A 14865-nucleotide genomic window follows, 5' to 3' on the forward strand; every position below is an offset into this window, starting at 1 on the left:
CCGCGCTCAGCCCTGCAGACTCACGTGCACGTGAACGACACAGATCTCTTTATCCCTGCCCACACTTAACGAAACGACCCGGGCAGGACAGATGGGAAGAGCGGCGGGAAACCGATGTGACCAGACACCCAACCTCCCTCTGCACCTTCTTGCCGTCATCTTCACAAATGGGTTCAGCTGCACAGCAGATCATGTTCAACCCAGATGAGGTGAATCATTTTAAATTGTGAATTTATAGACTGCGCCCTGTGATGGATTGGCGCCCAGTCTTGGGTTGTTCCCGACCTTGTTTTTGTTGCTTCCGGGATGGACTCCGGACCCCCGTATCTCCGCATGGGACAAGTGGATATGGAAAGTGAATTAATGACCTTATGGACAGAGGATACACACATTCAAGGTAGCATGTAATGCTACAGCGTAAAGGGAGCATTTGTACTGTTTCTAAGTACTATTTTCTGTTGTTTATACCACAAACACCATCATATATGTGCATGTGTATTAATTAATAGAAGCATTTCTAAATGATGATGTAATATCTTTGCCATCATTTTATAGAGGCTGAGAAACAGAAAGCGCAGCAATAATGGAATCATTACATCATGTTCACCGACTGTGCTGAATTTATTGCACCTACCAAGTAGGGTAAGCATAACATGGGGGAATCTGCAGAGAGCGATTACCAACTTCTAATGCAGGTCGGAGAATGGGATAGTTGTTGTTTTCAGAGCCAAGAATATAGTATGTGAAACATTATTCATGGTAACAGACTTTACATCCCAGCTACACTAGGCATAAATTAACAGATTTAACAGTTGTTATGTTGTTCCTTGGCGCCGCTTAACAAGAAGAACTGTATTCTGAAGTAGTACCGACAATGACAGATGGAAACTATGTTCGTATAGTAATTAGAATAGTAAGTAACGGTAAATCTGAAATGAGACATGAAAAGCGACACCCTGGCTTTCTGGTTTAATAATTGTTCTTGGGACTCCTAAACTTTTGGATCAAATGTGACAATCTTGAGTACTGTCCCAGCCATCTGTCCAAGGGTTACAGGGTCTTCCAGTTTCCTCAGTTAAGCATACTTTGGGCCTGGTCACCACTGGGAATGAAGCCAGCTAATCAGGCCCAGATCTGCAACTCCCCCCCAGTCCTCTCACTTGGAGCCCAGTATTTCTTACCTGTTATTGACAGTTAAAAAGCTGCCACATCCAATTACCTGGGCCGTGACGTGTTGATGAAGAGCAATAGCCAGTGGGAGCGATATGACTGGGGGTGTTGCATGCAGAATGCTGTCTGTGGTGAGCACGTCAGGGTGTTTCACTGGACAGCCAGATGGGATACTGGGTAACACAATGGAAACCTTTGTGAGCGTGTTTCCTCTTGGTCTACAGATATTTCTCACTCAATGTTCTCTGCCTTTCTCATTTCAGTCCTGCAGGAGATGGATGTCGAAAACCTGAAAGATATAACAACAACAGAAATGACTTTCTAAAGTGTTAACCTCTTAATGGCACACAAGCAGTGTGTGTTTTGGAAGTCAATAAATCCATATTGTGACTTGCTTAACCCACTTGGAAATACTTCTTAATACATGTACATAATATAATAATAATCATCATGTTGTGCTTGGGGATATCGGTAAGTGTTTTGGATTAACAGTCAACTTGTCCTGGTCATGGTCTGCATAATGGGCTCTGCAATCTGAGTGGCTCTTTTTATCCTCAAATGAATTCATTAATTAATTGAATGAATTAATGAATGAATGTTACATTTATGCAGCATTTTCCAAGAGACCCAAAGTGCTTGACAGAACCAATGGGGAGTCACTTCAATCACCCACTTGGATGATGCGACGGCAGCCTTTCTGCACCAATACGCTCCCCAGACAGCAGATAAGGTGGTGAAGGGGCAGGAGAGAATTCACTAATTGAACTTGATCATCAAAGAAGAAATTACTCTGAAGGAGGACTGAGGGCCTCATTATTTGTTCCAAATCTGCATTGTCCAAAGTACACAGTTTTAATATGTCAATGATCCTGTAAGAGTCTATGAACACATCTGTAATTCATCACTGTAAATTAATCTTCTGGGTACCATACGTGTTCACTGAGAGTTCAGACTCAAGGTCATACAGGATGTCTCCAAACTCCAAACAATGCTTGATAAAAGAGTCTTAGGCCACAAATATGTTCACTTAATTAAAATTATTTACAGAGCTGGCAAGTGTTAAGACCCTTAATAAGAACTAATTTAAGATCCCAAAACAAAGCATTATTCATGAATAAAATAGAAAATAATGCCATCTTTGATATTCATCACCACTATTCAAAAATATTTTGGGTGCAACATAAAAGGACTTATCATTTTTTATGATTTTTTTTACGGAATTGCAACAGCCAGACAGGAATGCTATACAACATTTGGTGTGCACGTGTGCAGTATGTGTATATATAGGTATATCTAATATATGTGGTTTTTCTGTGCTAAAGAAATACTTTTGATTATATGTATCATTTACATAGCAATTTCCGGCTGCATTTGCATTTATTCATGCTTAGCATTAATTTGTTGAAAGCACACAGTGATTTAATACAACCCAGCTCCACACAGAAAAACAAAAAGAGTAACTGTTACCTAATTACATCCTATGGTAGTAATATTGTATGAGGTAATAGGTATAGTAATCTATAGTAACAAATACATCAAGACAGTGTATGAGAGCTAAAATAAGTATATATACAAACATGGTAGATTAATTAGTCTCACATGGAGTAAGTCTCTGTCTGAAGAGGTAGGATTTCTTCTCCTGAAGAATGGAAGAAATTCAGAAGTTCTGATTCATCAGTGTGATATGAAACCCTTCGGAAATGACAGTGATCCAAGCTTAAGACAACGATGTGCGCTATAACTAATAGCCAGCAAGAGACCAAGCTCAGTCGTACAAATGCGACATCTCAAGCTTGGATGTTGGGATCGGGAGCAACTGCGGCACGTCTAAATTCCCCTGTGTTTGCTGCCGCGTCTGCAAACCTCGCCGCACAATGTTCAAGGGGTGAAGGCAGAACAGTGCAGGACCTAAAGCTGCAAAAGTTACCTTCACATCCTTATGTCCTTTCTGTCAATCAGTAACAGAACGCGTCTGTCCCAAGTCGGTTAGTCCGAGCCACCGAGTCCCGTTGGGCCTGTCTCACTGGTACATCACTGATCATTTGTGTAAATCACCAGCTTCTTATATCCCTGGTGTCTCAGTGTGTATCCAAGAGACAGCAGCCTACTCTCAGAATGACCGGAGTCGGAGTCAGTGTCGACCGTTGGCCACCACAGGCCTCCGAAATCGCCATTCTCTTAAACAATCTCCCGCCAGAACAGCCTTGGGCCTAATCTTAGAAGGCTGACAAAATGCCACCTTTTACTCCACAAGGGGAGTTTTGTTTACCACGAAAACATGAAGTTTCTCAGGCCGGTTTTTTATTACTTGCTTTTGCACGGTCGATTGAAGCTGCATATTTTCACATACTCACCTAGTTAGATGAGCGGCGAGTCAGAAAACAGCCGCTAACCCATCCAGCCTTCTCTCCTTTGAAAAGCAATCGGTCGGCTAATGGACTCCCTCCCCACCCGCCCATGCGTATCTAGTGGTCTTGTGCGGTCAACGGCTTCCCAGGTGTTAATTAGCACCAGCGGTGGGGTGGGTAACGAGGAGGGGGGCACCACGACCTTCTCCCTGGACACGCCCGCGGTTCGGTCCCTCCGCTGCGGGAAACCAGGCTGATGTATTACCAGGCTTGTTTTACATTTGGATGGGTTTTCTGGCTTTTGGTGTGAGGCAATGAAAAAAGAAGGTTATAAAAACTCGGGGATTGAGCCAGCCAAAGTTTAAACATTATTCTGCGCTGACTGTTGCAATGTGGCAAACCCTTCCTCGGGTCGACCCACTTGTTGGTAAAGTGGAAAGAACATGAAAGGGATTGGCTACGATTTGCTGTAGCATTGCACCCAGTCGTTTGCTGCATTCCAAAGCCAAAGTTCAAATCCCACTTCTGCTATATGGCTGTGTGATTTGTATGTTTCTGTTACCTTTACTTATTTAGCAGGGTCATTCGTTATAGCAATGGGGGGGGCAGGGTTAAGGGCCTTGCTCAAGAGCCCAATGGCTACATCACTCCCACACCACAGGATCTGAACTGGCAACCTTCCGATCACAGTGCGGCCCTAACCCGCAGAGACACAGGCCATACCATGTGGGTTTCCGCTCAGAGTTGTTCAAACAAGAGTGTTTGGGGCACATTTTGTTACCAGGTGTATGCATGTGGGTGGTAATTGGATGAGTACCTCTCTGACTGGATCTGACCCCAAAATGTCTATTAAAAATGATCCGTAAACGGGATCTTTGTCCTTTCTTTTAGGATCAGACCCGGAGCCTAATGTCTTGGCCACGTTCTCCCAGAATGTCTCCAGCAGCGCGGAGAAAGGTGGGAATGTTTATATAAATGTTTGTTTGTTTCGTTCCAATCAACTCCTTTTGTTCCTAGCGCGGAAACATCAGGCCATGTAATCAGCGGCACGCATTTTCGCCTTCGCAGACCCTGTAGCATCTCGTGCTGACGGCGTTACGTTTCCACCTTCTCGGACATAAGCCTGGGATAAGATCGTCTGCTAAGAGAATGAAACGTAAACGTAAATCCCGTTCAGCCGTGGCTCCGAATTCACGCTGGAATCATCCTTTCAAAAAGCCGGACAACTTTATGGACCATGACCGGCTTTGCGTCTAATCCAAAGTCTCGCAGCCGGGAGACACATTTTATATCTTTCCTGTGAAAATTGCTGTAAAAACCACTGAACAAATATTCTCACTTTCTTACGGTCGCTGTCAGACAGATGTTTCTGTTTGCCTTGTTTTATCGTTAGGCTGTAATATTGGTGTGAGTTCAGCAGCAATATGCTCCGAGCAGCTAGAACATGTCATACCTGTTACTAACCCTGTAAAATGCACAAAAAACTCTGTCACCGGTCCTATAACCATGTTTCTTCGGTTCTTGATTTTCCATACTTGAGCCTATTAGGGTTAACGGGCTTGCAGAATGAACAGAATGATTGGGCCGAGGGACTGGAAGGGCAGAGCATAGCTTTAGTGTACTAATTCGCCGCTCATTTTACTTTTTTATTGTGCAATTTGTTTTACAGAAACAATACAGGATGTGATCTCCCTGGTCCCGGGGGTTTCAGGTGCAGCTGTGATGTTATGGATATATTCAGGCTTTATACTGTATACCCCACCCCTTACAAAAAACATTTGGTGTCACAGCAAAATCATTAGTTTAAATTTCAGACTGCCGTTGTCGGCTTTCTCTACAGTATTAACCAGTTTCCTGAAACAAAGAATGGGTGTCTTGTGGAAATGTTGGCTGGTCCTCAGATGTAGCTCTTCTGTTGCCCGCTAGTTAATGTAGTGCAGAAATATGCAACTTGCGTACGAATTGCATTGCACTCTTATTTTAAAAAATTGTGGATGGGGCAGCGCATGCAGTGATTGTTTTTCTAAATCGTGCCTCTAACAAAAGTGCTAAGGATGGCTGCGAATGAAAGGTATTCTATCAACCAAATTCTTTTTGGCTTTTTAATTGACTCTATTTAGATGCATACATGCATCCATCCCTCTATCCATTTTTAGTTTTCACCCATCTGTTGATAGAATTAGTTTTCACCCATCTGTTGCAGTGGGATATGAAGTCTGTTGCAAGATTCATAGGGCCAGGGGCAAATAGAGGGGCAGGGCTTCAAGGCCACTGGCCCCAGCTGCAAGTTGATTGGCTCCTGGAATGCCCGTCCCCTGTCACTCACCGATTCAAAACACACCATTGGCTAATGGTGAAGTTGGCCCCTCTGCATGAATTATGCTTCTTTTTATGGCCCCCACCTTTAAAACATCTTAGAATTGCCCCTGCATAGATCAAAAACCCCATCTGAAACACACTCAATCAGTAATTTGGAGCAACCGGTCCACACACATAGTATAACTTTCTATAGACTTTTTTTTTGACAGATTTTGGGGGACCACTCTATTGAGCCACCCCCCGTTAAAAATGAACTAACTGCCTACTACCCAAGCCACCCCCAAGACAAGTCACATCCCAGCTCCCGACAGACCTGAACCAAATAATCCAGTGATTGAGAAAACCGAATATCTGGTATAGGTGTGTTTGGGAGCTGGGACAGAGCAAAAACGTGGACCATCTGTGAATCCCCAAGGACTGGACTGGGAAACACTGGCATAGATAGATTGACTAATTTAAAGATGATCCCTAAACCTGCATAACTGAACATTCAGCCACAACTAGTTCAAGGTTATTCACTTCTGTAAATGAATTACCTTAGTGTATTCATATTTTTCTTAGCTTGTCATATACAAGCTACAATATGCATACAATATATGCCAGGAATTATTCTGTTCAAACAATGTGCGTGTGCATACATCTCAATTATCTTCACCACATATGCCACAGGAGGCAAGATATAAAAGGCCATCTAGCCTTTAAATCAGCCTTAGGTAAGATGAAGCCAAAATTTGCTCCACTTCTGCTAATGTCTCCAAACAGCCATTAATGCATGATTCATAATTCAGACATGAGTAATCGTGTGAACTGGTTAGAAGTAATAGTTTCCTAGCACAGACATTTTAATCAATTTAATGCTTCTGCATAGCCAGGATTTGTGATTCAAGATTAGGGGTAGTGAATGAGAATTTCTGTTTCTTTATTTAATCATTTTAGCGATTTGTCAGTGGTTGGATTGCTGATTAGAGAATAAGACCCAAACAGTCAATGATGACGTTCGTCAAACATGAAATAATGCAGGAGAGACAAATTCCTTATGGATGAGAGTAACGTACAGGCGGGCCCCAGATTATGGACAAGATCCGCTCCCTACATCTGTCTTTAAGTTGAATTTGTGTGTGACTACGGGCTCCTGGGCAGCACAGTGGCTCAGTGGGTAACGTTCTTGGGGTGAGGCTTTGAAATCCGCCTCTGCTCTCCTTCAGGAGTTCGCCTGTTCTCCCCACATCATGTAAGTTTCCTTTTGCATTGCAGAGCTAGGCAGTTAAGTGAGTTTGGGTTTTTAAATTGCTCATAATGCACGCGATGGGCCGGCGTCACATCCCGGACACATATGTTAAGAGAATGAAACGTAAACGTAAATCACGCTCAGCTGTGGCTTCAAATTCATGCTGGAATCATCCTTTCAAAAAGCCGGACACCTTTATGGACACAAGGTGTTCCCCTGTATTACGCACTGCGCTGCCACATACAGTTCCCCTGTATTACGCACTGCGCTGCCACATACAGTTCCCCTGTATTACGCACTGCGCTGCCACATACAGTTCCCCTGTATTACGCACTGCGCTGCCACATACAGTTCCCCTGTATTACGCATTGCGCTGCCACATACAGTTCCCCTGTATTACGCACTGCGCTGCCACATACAGGTTCTAGGCCAGGAGTAGGGCCACCTGGTCCTGGGCTGCTGCTGTCCAGCAGGTTTTGAATCCTACCTGATGAGTTCCTATCTGCCTGAGATCAGATGTGGTCATCAGAGAGCAGGTAGGATGGAAAACCTGGATAAAAGCTGTCCAGGATCAGGCCTGCCTACTGCGTACAGGCCAGCTTCTGGCACATGCAAACCTTACTGGTGAGAGTTTGGAAGATGGCTGGAACCATTTTGGTCCTCTAGTCACTGGTTAAACTTTATAATCTAGCTCAGGGTTATTCAAATCACGGTCCTCGAGGTCCGAGCACTGCTGGTTTTCCAGCCTTCCTTTACCTGTCAGTCAGGCGTGAAGCTTCTGACCAATCAGAATCAGTAATTATTAAACTAACTACCTGGGAGAACTGAAAACACTTTGGAATATATTTGGAATCGAGGTCCAGATTTGAAGAACCCTGATCTAGCTATTACAGCATGTTGGGATATAATATCAGAAATTAATGGAAATCTTTTTGATAGACCCAGACATATTTGAAGCGATTTTGCTCAAACTGTGATCACAGTTATTACAACTCTTTCCACTTCGTGGGTCCATGGCAGGAAATGTAGGAAAGATCAGATTCATTGGCTCAACGAAGGAAGGACTCGCCACAGGAAGCCTATTTTTGGCAGGTCCTTGGTCACGGTGGATGTGGGATACCGACACCATGCAGAGCAATGGGAACCATGACTGAGGAGAATGAGAGAAACATCCCGTGTCACATGACTGCAGGGGGCGGGGCTGGGAGGGCGGGGCTGTTAAAATATGGATGAGTATAGATGCCGTTCCCACAGTCCTGCAGTGGTGGCTCCCAGGTCCTGCACCGTCTGCATTCTCTGAGGTCACCGCAAGACGTGTCGGCCTCTCCCGCGGTTATGAAAATGTGCAGTTACCGTGTTTGTTTTGGCGTACGCACAAAACCAGGAAAACGTCTGGCGGCACATGACAAGCTTTCGGGGGCGAACTTTCCGAAGTGTTATTCTTTTTTTTATGTGACATAAGAGTTTTTAGATGCCGCCTGGAAAGATGGCATAAGGGCTGCTTGTCATCGTGAAGACGCTCGTAAAATGCCTCGTAAACAAGTCTTAAAGGGCCGTGGGGGGGAGACACATTGGTATGGAAACACGGGCGTGAATACATTTGTTTGTTAGAGCAACTTATAGAGAAGTCATTTATCTGTAACTGAAACGGAAAACCATTAAGCTGAAATTCTTTGTAGAATGAAATTAGGGGGGATCATATGTTTTTGGAAGGAAAATTGAGCTGAATTGTGTGAGGGGTGAAATATGATTTACAACTGTACCGTTACAAAAAGACCCAAATTCTTAATTAGTGGGATAATAATAATAATAATAATAGTAATAATAATAATAATAATAATAACAATAATCTTGTGAGGGAATCCTGAGATGTTTTTATTGCAAATGTCGGGCAGTGTGGCTCTGCATGTTAAGATGCCATACCATGATCAGAAAGTCAGCAGTTCAAATCCCATGGTTGGAACAGCAGTTTCACCATTACGTTGTTGAACAATACCCATAAACTCAAATGCTCCAGGCATTGTCTGACCCTGCTTTGTTAAATGTATATCACTTTGGATTAAAGTATCTGTTAAATAAATCTGAAGTACTCAGTTAAAACGTTACACCACTAAAAACATAGTGGGAGCGAGTTCACATTGGATCTACACGGATCCAGCAAAGGCTTTATGGCCTCAGGTCAGGAACAGGAGGTCTTTAATTTTTATTCTTCCACTAGACAGTAACTGACGTCTGAATTTTGAAAGGCACGGCTGCGGGGTGATGTTTAAATAGTTATGCGTATTGAATTTCTTTAAGATACAAATCACATTGTGCATACACTTCCTTTGCATGTATAAGTATGCGGTTTGTCCTTGGGAAAGTTTTCCGTGGGGGGAAAAAAATTGAACGCTTCAGTTGCAGACCTGTAATTTTCCCCTTTGACTTACAGCAAGCCCTATCAGCACCCGATCAGCCACTGAAGGGCAGAAAAAAATCTCAGACGGGTCACTGCGTAAATCAAGGGAGATTTTTGTAGGGCTGAAATGAGTCAGTTGCCTACTGGTCTTGACTGCATGATCTTTTGATTCGTTTCCCCCTCCGTTCTGTCTGGCTTCGCCTTGTTCACTGGCTGCACGGTTCACTGCAGAAATAGGCCATAGAAGGGAGCCGTGATGAACGCCGAGCTGGTTAAACCTTGGAACTTCGCTACATGCTTCTACACTCTGGTATTTACGCAGTAGTGGCGAGAAAGACCCATGAATGCATGCCGGTCGCTCTTTGCGGGTGTAGCGGGTGGCTAAAGTCGTACAGACTTGGCGAAATGTTCCCACGCATATCATTGCATATCCAGAGTAGGATGGTTGAATAAAATGTTGTGTCCTATTTTGAACTAATATGGGATGCGATTTGTCCCTCCCCCACCCCAATCCACTTTGTCAGGATGCCATCCCCATGTTGAGATTTTACTTTCGAGGAACCCCCTCCCCCACAATCAGCAAATTTTATCGTAGAAGACCCCCTCCCACACGGAGGACCACACCCCCCGCTCTGCAATAGTCTTTTTCCGTGAGCGACTTGGCCTCCTATTCTTTCTTCAGCTTGAGAGTGACGCCCCCCTACTTCTTTGCCGCTTGGCCTCCCGTTTAACGTTCGCCCTTCCTGTCCCCCGCAGACCACTTCCTCACGCTGGATGCCCCGATGAACAACATAACGGCATCCCTGGGTCAGATGGCCGAGCTGCACTGCTACGTGTCGGGAAACCCCACGCCCACCATTCGCTGGCTGAAGAATGACGCCCCCGTGGTGCAGGAACCACGCCGCATCTCCTACCGCACCACCGTCTACGGCTCGCGCCTCCGCATCCGCAACCTGGACACTACGGACACTGGCTACTTCCAGTGTGTGGCTACAAACACGTATGACACGGTGTCCACCACTGGGGTGCTCTATGTCAGATTCGGTAGGTGTCTATTTCTCATGACTTACGGTCGAGCACCAGTCAGCATAGTCAGTGTGTTAAACTTTTCTACTGTCGCTGCCACCAGTGGTTAGCAGATGTGAACAGCTGAAAACCCCAAAATCCACTGTGGGCCGGATTATCATGCGCTAGCTGTCATCGAGTGCCTAACCTGCTTCCTAGTGGCTACTTCGTCACCATCCGTTGGCCTCAGCCAGGCAGTGATTGGCAGGGCACAATAATCCCACCCTAATTTCGAAGAATAATTTTTCCCTTGACTAGCTGATGATTTCATTCAAAAGCTTGTGATTTTCATCCAATTTTAACTGCTGCTACATTCTGTTAGCCAGAAAACTGGAGGTCTCTATAGGGGCTGAAACAAAAGTAGTTTCTATAAAATATCAAGCATATTTCTTTTATTAGCCTTTTTACTAAATAAAGCTATTTAGGTATCAGTTATGTCATTTTTATTCAGTGCTCCTTTCTAGGACATTTTCGTTTTTCTAAGCTTTGGTTCCTGGTCTCGCACAGCTCTGGGCTGGATGATTGAATCCTGCTCCTTATCCACATAAGTGGAGTGTGGATGTTCCTCCCACATACTCCGGCTTCCCTGCCATCTCTAAATTGCTCATAGTGTGTGAGTTTGCGTGCCCTGTGATGACCCGGCATCCCGCCCGGGGTGTGTCTCTGTTCCGCACCCAGTGTGTTCCAGGATCGGCTCCAAGGTCCGTGCAACAGAATGAGTAGCTGTAAGACAGATGGATGGAAAAGTTTACATTTAAGCATTTGAAGGCATATTTAAAAATTTTCCTCAAGAAGAGGTGCGAGACTGACACGTTTTGCTGTAACACTCCGTGTCTGCGTCATGGCTAATCGGCAGCACTCTGCTTGCATTCACAAAAAAACACGCAGGACAGTGTGGAATAGCATAGCCGTAAAGCCGTAATTCAGTCAGTTAACATTGACCGCTGAACTAAGGCCACTATACCCTTTATCTCCACCATAGAGACTTGTAACGTCTCTCGTGCGAGACATTAATGACACACGCCAGGCTCGTGTGCGGTCCTGAAATTGACTGTCACGGCGACTGAACAGAATGGATTTTCCACACTGCACAGCCTATAGCTTTAATGTATGCGACGTCTGTTCTGTACGGCACAGGCGGGGAAAGGTCCCCCTCCAGATGAATATAGCCTTCTGGAGCTTCAGGCCATGCACAGGGGAACCTACCCCCAGAAGCTGAAGCGTTAGGCTCTTTCAACCAGAAACCAAACACCCACTTAGCACAGTTTCAGTTACAGGACTGTCAATCTAAGTGGCTGTTTACTCAAGGGCACAAATTCTGAATTCAGGTCTTTGAAGTACAACATGCATCCATAGTGACGCCACCCCCACCCTCCCAGCCTCCCATGAGTGGTGCACGAAAAAGTCTAATTGCAGGTATTACACTATTGCAGGTATTACATTATTGCAGGTATTACTTCTAATTGCCTAAATAGTCAAGACAATGCACTGGAATCCTGAAGACATGTGGCTGTGTACTGTATAGGGCTTTTACCTTGCAAATCTAATTCTTTTCCCCACTGGGCCCTAAACTTCTTCAGCTCCTGAGGACTAAGAGATTAATTAATTTTGATTTTGTATCATAATCTGTATTTTAATAAAAAAAATTGTGCAAATTACAAAGGAGTTATCTGTAAGTGGACAAATTCAATTGCAAATAGGGTTTATTTCCATTAATGGGTCTCATGCGAATAATACTTCGCATTTATCATCCCGCCAGATTAAGATCTAGGTCTCGTACTTCAACATGGAGCTGCTCTTCAATGAGCTAGCAGCTGTAGAAGAACTAATTATCTTTTTTTACTTATGTCCTGCATAACTGCGAATTAGCAAATTCTTTTTTCCGTTGCAGTTTTGAAAATCACTTCTTTTTTTGAAAAAGGAAAGTTTCCTCAAAACTTGAGTGTTTCCATTAACGAGTTTCCAGTTTGCAGTTTTTCAGGGAAGCACCACCAGAACTGCATTTCCTAATTGACTGTCACCTGCTGTAGTTGTGATTACGCAGGGTGGGCCACAACAGTACGATCCAGAGCGCTGTGGAGCTGCCTTAGTAGTAATTGGGGGGGGGGGCGGGGGTATGCATGTGGCCCCCCAACAATAAATCTCTGCCTTCTCTTCCAGACCCGAATATCAACCCGGTCCCAGGAAGACCACCTTCGTAAGTCTGCTTGCCTTTATCCATTTCACTAGGACCCCTTCATAAGAACAGCATAGCCAACACAAATGAGCGAATGGGCTTAGAATTTACCGCCACTCTCTGGTCACGGGACACTTAGCAGTCAGTGTAAGAGGAAGTTAGATGAAAGCACTTAATGCTTTTAAGTTTATATTATAGCGAATGGCTGCTTCATGCTGTTATTCCACTGACTACAGTGACTGCAGCTGTTCGCTGCTTTTTAAAATCATGCTAAATGGCTTTTCGTCCTGGGGCTGCCTCTTGCTTTACAGTAGAAGCTGCCCTTGGTGATTTGATATCGTCGCCCCACTACACTCTACTTTAGTACATCGTTTGGAATTTGAGTCTTCCTTTTCTGGCCAGTGCCCTGGCAAATGAATAATTAATAATTTGATATCGACGTATGACAGTGGCAGATTGTGCTGTATTCCTGGGTAAATTATGTTGCTTTATTCAGCCAGCATTTATGAGTTTGATCAAGTATTTTCTGAAGCTAGATGAACAGTAGATTTATCGGTACTGATGTCTTCCAAGCGTTTGTATGGTTTAATCCCTGCATTCCACTGTATCTCTTGGTTCTGATTCAGTTTTAATGGATGGTGGTACAGTAAAATCCCGTTACAGTGTATTCGCTTATAACGGAATATCATCTATAACGAACGAGGTCCGCTGGTCCCCGCCGTGCGCCTTTAAGAACATGCAGGAAATGCATCGGATATAGCGGACTCGCATATAACAGAATTTCGCTTATAACGGACAAACAATTTGGTCCCCAGGGCCGCTTTTAGCTGTGGTTTTGTTCGTCTATAACGGACATGCAGCTCCACCTACAAGGCGCGTGGCTTGCCGGTGATATCCAGCGCAGATACGTATGTAGTCGGAATTATTAATAGTCGCGCATCTGGTCAGGTAAAGTTGGATTACTACAGTACATGTACAATATAATAATCTATACCACAAGTGTGTCTGCTGGGGTGTGGTAAATGGTGTCCTGTAGTTGTGTTCTGGGCATACAGCAACTCTGGATATAACGGGCTCTGGATATAACGGTCTGTTTTGCCAGGTCCCTTGAAGTCCGTTATATCTTCAGATTTACTGTATATCACAGAGGCCTTGCCATCTGTTGGTCAGTCTCAATAGTCACTTATTTGGGTTTTGGTGATCTGGAGCCAACCACTGGAAGCATATGGCTGCTACCACGCTATGCTTAGCCAAATACTGGGACTGTGAGGGACTGTGCCGACAAAATAAAGCATGGCAGCCTTGTTATATATAACAGTGTGTGACTCCTACAAGAGGAAGGCTCAAGCCGCATCGAGCTTCACGCGAGTTTTTAAAGATGCGTTTGGCCTCCCAGCCGCGGTGTAATTGATAGGTGCGGTAATACCTCCACCGGGCACTTGGTTGTGCGTTTTCCTGAAATGACGCACGTCAAAGGTTCGTACCGCTTCTACTGGCCAGCAGTGGAAATCCCGGGATCAAGACACAGGCTACGGAAGTCGCCAGAATTTCCCACGCCTGTTTCCTTGAGATTCGGTGCGTGTCTACCTATTATGCTCTGGGATTAGCCTGTTTATGAGGCTGTATCTCAAACAATTCTGAGCTCAGGTTACTGTACTGGTAATCTGCCACGTGAAATCCCACATTTGCCTATTTAATTCTTAAATATCTGTCAAGTGATACGTCAGCTTTTTTAGTTGAACTTAGAGAATTTTGATTGAATAAAAAAGAAACAGGAAGTAGGGAAGAGGAAGTCAAGGTGTTGTGCAGGAAGGGCAGGCAGCAGGTTCAGTTGCTGAAGGAGAAATCTCCCTCCATCCAATGCCTAATTAATTCAAGGGATCTCCACCTGTAGATGAACCCACTACTTACTGGCATAATGCTTTTTTCTGTTATCTCAATTAAACAGTTGCACAAGGCATTTTTTGTGTTTTCATATAGCAAACATAAGCTTATGTATGCTGAGTAAAAGTCTTAAGGTGTCACTGTCATGGGGACTTCTCTGTGTTCTTGAATTAGAAGTTTCCTAACATTATGCTCTCCACACCCACTTTTGAAATCCACTATTGAGGCACCACTGGGGGTTAAGGACCCTGGGATTTGACCCAATGACCTTCTGATC

At 44.3% G+C, this 14865-nt stretch overlaps 1 protein-coding gene across 4 annotated transcripts in view; it reads left to right on the plus strand.

The window, feature by feature from the left end:
• Positions 1–14865, plus strand: part of LOC111841057 (inactive tyrosine-protein kinase transmembrane receptor ROR1-like) — a 71716-nt gene that overhangs the window by 37658 nt on the left and 19193 nt on the right. For 3 of the 4 annotated variants that reach the window (XM_023806543.2, XM_023806544.2, XM_023806541.2), the window contains 3 exons: positions 4410–4475; positions 10220–10507; positions 12689–12725. In XM_023806543.2, the coding sequence (XP_023662311.1) occupies positions 10246–10507; positions 12689–12725 (299 nt within the window). In that variant the 5' untranslated portion in view covers positions 4410–4475; positions 10220–10245. The remainder of the gene's footprint in view (positions 1–4409; positions 4476–10219; positions 10508–12688; positions 12726–14865) is intronic. The other variant, XM_072704204.1, reaches the window with a different exon arrangement.

This window comes from Paramormyrops kingsleyae, chromosome 21 (genome assembly GCF_048594095.1).
Source record: "Paramormyrops kingsleyae isolate MSU_618 chromosome 21, PKINGS_0.4, whole genome shotgun sequence".
Taxonomy (NCBI): domain Eukaryota; kingdom Metazoa; phylum Chordata; class Actinopteri; order Osteoglossiformes; family Mormyridae; genus Paramormyrops; species Paramormyrops kingsleyae.